At 45.8% G+C, this 7,050-nt stretch overlaps 1 protein-coding gene across 1 annotated transcript; it reads right to left on the bottom strand.

Moving 5' to 3' along the window:
• Positions 1–395: 395 nt before the first annotated feature.
• Positions 396–6,404, bottom strand: MGYG_09171 (hypothetical protein; the record flags this gene model as incomplete). Its single annotated transcript, XM_003170547.1, has 3 exons — positions 396–549; positions 745–3,865; positions 4,073–6,404. 3 exons carry the CDS (start codon positions 6,402–6,404, stop codon positions 396–398), a joined length of 5,607 nt encoding a protein of 1,868 aa, XP_003170595.1.
• Between the last annotated feature and the right edge of the window lie 646 nt (positions 6,405–7,050).

The raw sequence follows: 7,050 nt of genomic DNA, 5'->3' as shown, positions 1-7,050 counted from the left end.
TCGAATGTTCCTCAGGTCCCATGTGGACCTGTTGTCCTGAGGTCCCAGGTTGGACCTCCTCCCTGAGGTCCCATCATGGACCTGTCCATGGTCTTGGCATTTGGGACCTCTCCAGTCGTCACGTGACCTGGGGAGTTCCTGGGTTCTTCCGTCCCGTAACCTTGTTTGTCCAATGAGCGTATTTATCGGGGTTGCGCCGCAGGTGGTCTGTAACATCATCCCCTCCTCTCTTAACGAATCGTCCCGATCGTTTCCTCAGTCTTCCTCTTGCATAAATAGTGAGTGTCTTCCCGTTGTGTTGGGTTCAGTAAGTCTTTCTTTCATCATGGCGCGTGCTTCTAAGTCCATTCGTGCTCCTCGTAACCGTGCTCCTGAGCGTGCTCGTCTTGCCGCTGTTATTGACCAATATGGTTCCTTGGCAGAGTTCTCTTGTGATAGCTGCTTCTTTTCTTCGACTCCGTGCCTTGTGATGGATTCTTCCAGTAAAAGTTGTTCCTCTTGTCTTCGCAAGAACTGCGCCTGCGTTGGCCGCTTGTCTTCGTGGAATCGCTGGGAAGAAGAAAACTTCTGGCGTCAATATCGTCTGGGGAATTCAGATACCAATGTTCGCTTTCATCTGAATCGGGTCCGTGAGCTCCAGTCTCAGCTGTCGAAAGCTCAACAGGAGTTAGCTGTTGTCATGGAGGAAAATTGGCAAATCCGTGTGCGAGCGACGGCTTCCTTGTCCGCTGTTTCCGGTCTTACTCAGCGTGACGAGGCCGTTTTGGGCTCCTCCTCTTCTCGTGATCCTTCTCTCGAGGCTCTTCTTGAGAATCTCTCCTCTGGTGGTACTTTTCAATCGCCTGAGTCGCGTTCTGAAGGTTCCGCATAGGCTCGTAAGTGTTTTCTGAATCGTCGTAGCCTTTCCATTTCACTAAGTAGTGAATCTTTCCGTTAATCCTTTTCTCGTCTAGGATTCTTTCCACTTCGTATTCTTGTTCTTGGTTTTCTTGTTGGATTTCTGGTTCGTATGGTTTGGCGTTCTGGGGTGCTTTTTCGATTAATGAGACGTGAAATACTGGGTGTATTTTCATATGTTCCGGTAGTTGGAGTTTGTAGTTAACTTGTCCGGTTTTCTCCAAAATCTTGAATGGTCCGATTTTTCGATGATCCAGTTTGTCGTTTGGTCTCAATGTTTTGATATTCCGCCGTAGTAGGAATACTTTCTCTCCCCTTTCAAAGGTTGGCGCTTCCATGCGTTGCTTGTCGTAGTAGTTACTCATCCTGTAACTCAAGAATTCCGAATCTCTTTTCATATTTTCGTGTAGTAATCGTAGTTTTTCTGCCGATATCTCCGCTTCTCGTGCGTGAGTCTTCGCTTTTCTGGGTATTTTTATCGTTTCCGGTTCTCTTCCGTAATTTGCAAAGAAAGGTGTTATGCCTGTCGAGGCTGCCTTAGCTCCGTTGTAGGCGAGCTGTGCCATTGGTAGTAATTCAACCCAATTGTTCTGTTCATGGTTGATGTAACATCTCAGATATTGTTCCACAGTCTGATTCATTCGTTCACTTTGTCCGTCAGTTTGAGGGTGATACGCCGTAGACGCTTTCTGTTCAATCCCCATTCGTTCGGTAAGTGTCATCCAAAACTTGCTCATGAATCTCGTATCTCTGTCTGATATAATTTCGTCTGGTAGTCCGTGATTCGCAAATACTTGTCTCAGGAGTATGTATGCCGTATCCGGTGCTGTCGTTTTTTCAACAAAAGGAATGAAGTAGGTGTACTTCGTCAGTCGATCCGTAATCGTCATTATCGTGTCGTATTGTATGCCCGTTCGTGGCTCTTTCGATTTCGGTAGTTTCGTAATGAAATCCATCGCTATAGATTTCCATGGTGCATCCTTGTGTGGTATCGGTTGTAGTAGTCCATAAGGTGCGTGTCGATTATCCTTATTTCTTTGGCATGTGTCGCATTCTCGTATGTATCTTCGGATATCCTTCCACATTCCTGGCCAATAATAAGATCTCGTAATTCGTTCCATAGTCTTTTCAATTCCAAAGTGTCCTGCACTCAAATTGTCGTGACTTTCCTTTAGTACTCGTTGTCGTACTTCCTTGGGTATATATATCAATCCCTGGTATAAGAGTAAACCATTCTCTTGTCTGTAATGCTCACTTGAGCCCGAGAGCCTTCCAACTAAGGGGTCTCGTTCTGAGTACTTCTGTACCTCAGCTTCCAGAGTGTCCGCATCGGATGTGACTATCCTAGTGGCCCTCAATGCTTGTGTGTCCAAGACCATGTCACTGGCATCTGGGTCTAGACGTAAGATTGCTCTGTGTTCTCGCCGTTTTGTCATTAAATCCGGTCTTCTGCTTAGCGCGTCTGCGAAAGCGTTCTCTGTTCCTTTGCAATGTTGTATTCTGAAGTTGTAGTATGCCAAGGTTTCTGTATACCATCTTGATTGTCGTCGAGTCAACTCTTTCGTTGTCGTGAAGTATGTCAGATTCTGGTGATCGCTTATCACTGTGACTCGGTGTTTGGTTCCTTGCAATTCTTGTTTCCATCTCTTGAATGCAACAACTATTGCTAACAGTTCTTTGTCATGGATATCATAATTCTGTTCCGCCGGTGTCATTGTTCTAGCATAGCATGCTATTAGTCGTAATTTTCCGTCTTCGTCTTTCTGTTGTAATCTGGCTCCTATAGCGCAGTCTGATGCGTCTGTGTCGACATATGCTTCCTTATTCGGGTCGAAGTGTAATCGCATGTCTCCTTGTCGGAACTTTTCTTTTAGTTCTTTGAATGCCGATTCTTCTTTACTTCCCCATATGAAGTCTTTTCCTTTTCTGAATAGATCCGTAAGCGGTTTCGCTAATGCTGAGAATCGGTGAATGTATTGTCGGTAGTAGTTCGCTAGTCCGTGAAACTGCTGAACTTCCTTCACTGATGTCGGTGTTGGCCATTCTTCAATTGCTTTAGTCTTGTCCGGGTCCATCTGGATTCCTATCGTTGATATAATGTGTCCGAGGAATTTCACTGCTTGTCTGTAGAATTCGCATTTCGATGCTTTGAGGTGTAGATTGTACTCTTGTAGTCGCTGTAGTACCAATCTAACCTTTTCCGTGTGGTCTCTTCGATCTTCTTTTGTAAAGATAAGGATGTCGTCCAAGTAGACTATCACAAATATATCCAAATATTCGCGTAGTACATTGTTGATAAATGCTTGGAACGTTGCTGGTGCGTTTGTCAATCCAAAAGGCATGACCTGGTATTCGTAGAGTCCAAATCTTGTTCTGAATGCAGTCTTCCATTCTTCTCCTTCTTTGATTCGTATTCGATAGTATGCTTCTCGTATATCCAGTGCCGTAAACCATGTGGTTCCCTTGAGTCGATCTTGTATTTCATCGATTAGTGGTAAGGGGTATCGGTTCTTAATCGTAATGTCGTTTAGTTGTCTGTAATCCACGCATAGTCGTAAACTTCCATCTTTCTTTGGTACAAAGATGATTGGGTATCCTGCCGGTGATGTTGATTCGCGTATGTATCCTTTTTCTAAGTTTTTATCGATGTATTGCCGCAACTCCTCGAGTTCGGTCCCTGTCAACCTGTACGTAGGTTTGTGTGTAGGCTCCATACCTTCCTTCAAAGGTATCTCATGATCCCATGCCTGATGTTCTGGCAAGCTTTCCGATGGTTCTCGTTCTCTGAATACTTCTATCATATCGTGGTATTCCTGGGGTATCTGTTGTCGTAACTTATCCAATTCGGTAGCATCCTGCTCTCGGTGAACCGTTCTCTGCTCTTCTTTTGTTGATCGATCACTTGCAGTTTTCGTAGTTCCCGTTTCGACCTGGGGCGCCATGCCCAGTATCTGACCTTGATCCTTGTCTCCGTTGCGGGTGGCCGCCAAGGTATCAGTCTGCTGGTCAGAGCGGCGTTTTCCACCATCTAGTCACAATGTGCCGTCTCTCCAGTTCACAGTCGGGTTGTGCTTTCGCAGCCAAGGGAGTCCCAAAACGATATCATATCCTCCTAAGCTAGTCACGTCGAAGCACTCTGTTCCCTTGTACCGTCCTCTGACGTGTACCTTCATACCAGTGGTTTCCTCGTTCACGATGTTGGCCCATTCTCCGTTTAGCCCGTTGAGCTGGTATGGTTCTTCCTTTTTGCGTGTGGCTATCCCTGACTCCTTCACATATCGTGAGTCAATGAAGTTCCCAGTGGCTCCAGAATCGACTAGGGCTTGCGCATATTTCCCTGCCAATTTCGCCACTATCACCAGGTGATTTCCCACAATTGCCGCTAGACTCGGCCTGCCTTTTAACGTCTGTCGACCTTCCGTTATCGTTTGGGTATCTTGATCATGAGTCTGTTGTTCCTGAATCTGTTCGATAGATTCGCATGTTTCATTCCATTCGTCTTCGCTTGACGAGCTTTCTTCGCTAGATGAACTTTCAAGGCTTGCTTCTTGTTGCATTCGTGCCGCTAGTTCTCGCTGTTGCTTCTGTAGTTGTAACTGTACTCGTAGCAGTCTGGTAGTATCGAGCCAGTATCGCGTTGTCGTGTTGCTAGTAAATTCCGCCATATGTCCTTGGTATAGAACTTTCACTTTTCGTTCTTTCTTCCAGTATCGAATCTCCAAATGTTCGTGTGGTGTGATATTTTCTTCATCTGTTATGCTGATACTTTTTCCATCGATCCATCCCTGGTACTTGTCATGTACTAGACATTCGTTGTCCTTGCAGTATCTCCAGTGGATATCTTTGTTGTTTCTGCATCCTGGGCATTGTAGGCAGTTGTCGTGGTGAAGTCTTCTTCCGTACTTCCATGTTTCCTTGAATATGTGATATTCGCAATGACAATCCCAGTCGTATTCGTCGTGGCATGGATGAGCTGGGTCAGAGACCTCTCTTTGCTTTTTCATGTTGTGTACAAAGCAAATGCCCTTTTGTTCACATACCGTCCAATGTTCTTCTCCTAAATCGTTCATGCATTCCTTGAGGCTGTCTTTGATTCGTGGTTCCTCCTCAATTCGTGGTAGTGCGTTTTCCCATTCGTGGTCTTCTTGTTCTGACTCGGGTATTTCTTGATCATCCTCGGATTCCGTATCTTCCTCTGAGTCGGTTCGTTCCGGGGTCATAATTCCTTGGTTAGATCCTGTTGTTAAGTCGTGTTCTTGATCGGTAGGTAGGGTATCTCTTTGACTTCGTTCCCTTCTGTGTCTTTCCAGGTATCTCCATTCTTGCCCTAACGTCGCGTTTTGTCTTTGTAACGTTGGCTTGTCTCCATGTGCAATCTGTTCGTCAGATTTACTCCATTGGCTCTCCATTCGTTGGTAGTTAGCCTCGTAATCGCTGTCTGAGTTCTGATCCGGTACTTGTAAGTACGTTCTTGCTGTCGCGCACAGATATCTCTTAGCGTTCTGGTGGTGCGTATCCTGCTGGCTACTAGTCCTAGACGTAGTGGTAGCGTTCAGGCTTTTCCCTGTATCTCCCTGCTTCTTTTTGCAGTCCTTCATTTGGTGTCCAGGTTTCTCGCAATAGAAACATAACTTCTGTCGTCGGCATCTCATATTCTTTTCTTTGTCATAGGGTTTCTTTGTGGTAGCGTCGAGTTCCATTGGCATTGGTCCATAGTTGTCTCTCTTACTCGTGCTCCGTTGATTCGTTCCTTTCCAAAAGGTTGCTTTTCCTTGTCGTAGGTTCCGCAAGTTGTATAATTGATTGTCCAGTCGTACCGCCATTTCAACCATTTTGCTGTAGTTCGTGTAGGGTCCCATTTTGATTGTTTCGTATTGAGTCTCTGGCTTAAGTCCTTGTTCGAATATAGCCATCTTTCTGTCATCGTCGTGAATCTCAAGTTCCTGGCATAGTTGTTGTAGTTGTGCTGCGAACTGAGCTGCGTCCCTGGTCTGTCGTAGGCTAGCGAGTTTCCTTTCAAGTGTTCGTTTGCGATCCGTGTCTCCAAAGAACTGTCTGATCACGGTCTTAAAATTCGGGTAACTTCCCAAAACTTCGGCATAGACCTTGGGTCGTCCCTGGGTATTGATCCAGTCTTCCAATATGGGTTTGAACCATGTAGCTGCGGTGTCTCGTAAGTATGATCCAGTAAAGATCACCTTCTCAACTTCGGTAAGTCCTGCTTTGGTGGCTAGGTAGATGTCACATTCACTTAAGAAGTGCTCTAGCTTGTGTCGTTCTCCTTTAAAGGTGTCGGGTGTCCTAATCTTGACTGATGCTCGTGTATCTCCGGTCCGTGCTTTCAAAGCTCGAATCTCGTCTGACATTCCCTTGATCTGTGTCTCACACTGCTCGATGTCGTCCTCACAGTCTTGGTCGTTGACTTTCTTCTCCAGCGCGTCGATCTGCTGCTTGAGTTGGGCCAAGATGTGGTTGGAGTTGGTGGTGTGTCCGCTTGCAGTAGACATATTGGCTTTTTTGTTGTTCGGGTAATGTGTCCTAGTTAGTTCTTTAAATGTTCGGGGTAGGGAATACGTACCTGTGTTTTCCTTTCAGATGTTCGGCTAATCGGGGTCGTGATTATATCTGCCGTGGGTGTCGACTAGTCTTTTGGCTATAGACTTTTCTCTGGTCGGAGTGACTGTATCGAGTCGGAATCGATTATGTCGGGTGCCTGTAACCGTAGGTGCGGGAAGATCAATGCTACAAAGGTGGGCTTCTCTTATAGGGATAAGGGAGGCGTCTCGAGGAAAGGTGTAACTCAAGGTGCTCTGTGGATGGGTTGGAGTATAAACGGTGCTCGTTCACTGTAGGAAGGATACTCCGGTATCCGACTTCAAGGCGATAGCTCCAAGTCTGGCTCAGCGTGCATGTACTCTCTGAGGTCCTTGTAAGCAATGAAGCTGGTACACTGGTCAAGTCTGGTATAAAGGTGTCAAGGGATATCAGATAGACAAAGGGAAGTGTATGTGTATTGACTAGTGCTGTAAAGCTATGGCTTGCTATGAAGTTGGCTTTGATCTTGAGTATCAGAAGATAACTCGAAATCAAGTGGGCGATGAGTGCCCTTATATACATGTGCTATATCAGGTCCCTCATCCTTCGAATGTTCCT

Source organism: Nannizzia gypsea, genomic scaffold (genome assembly GCF_000150975.2).
Source record: "Nannizzia gypsea CBS 118893 supercont1.7 genomic scaffold, whole genome shotgun sequence".
NCBI classification, from domain to species: domain Eukaryota; kingdom Fungi; phylum Ascomycota; class Eurotiomycetes; order Onygenales; family Arthrodermataceae; genus Nannizzia; species Nannizzia gypsea.
Note: the sequence above shows the minus strand (reverse complement) of the source record. Positions and strands in the feature narration are given on the sequence as shown.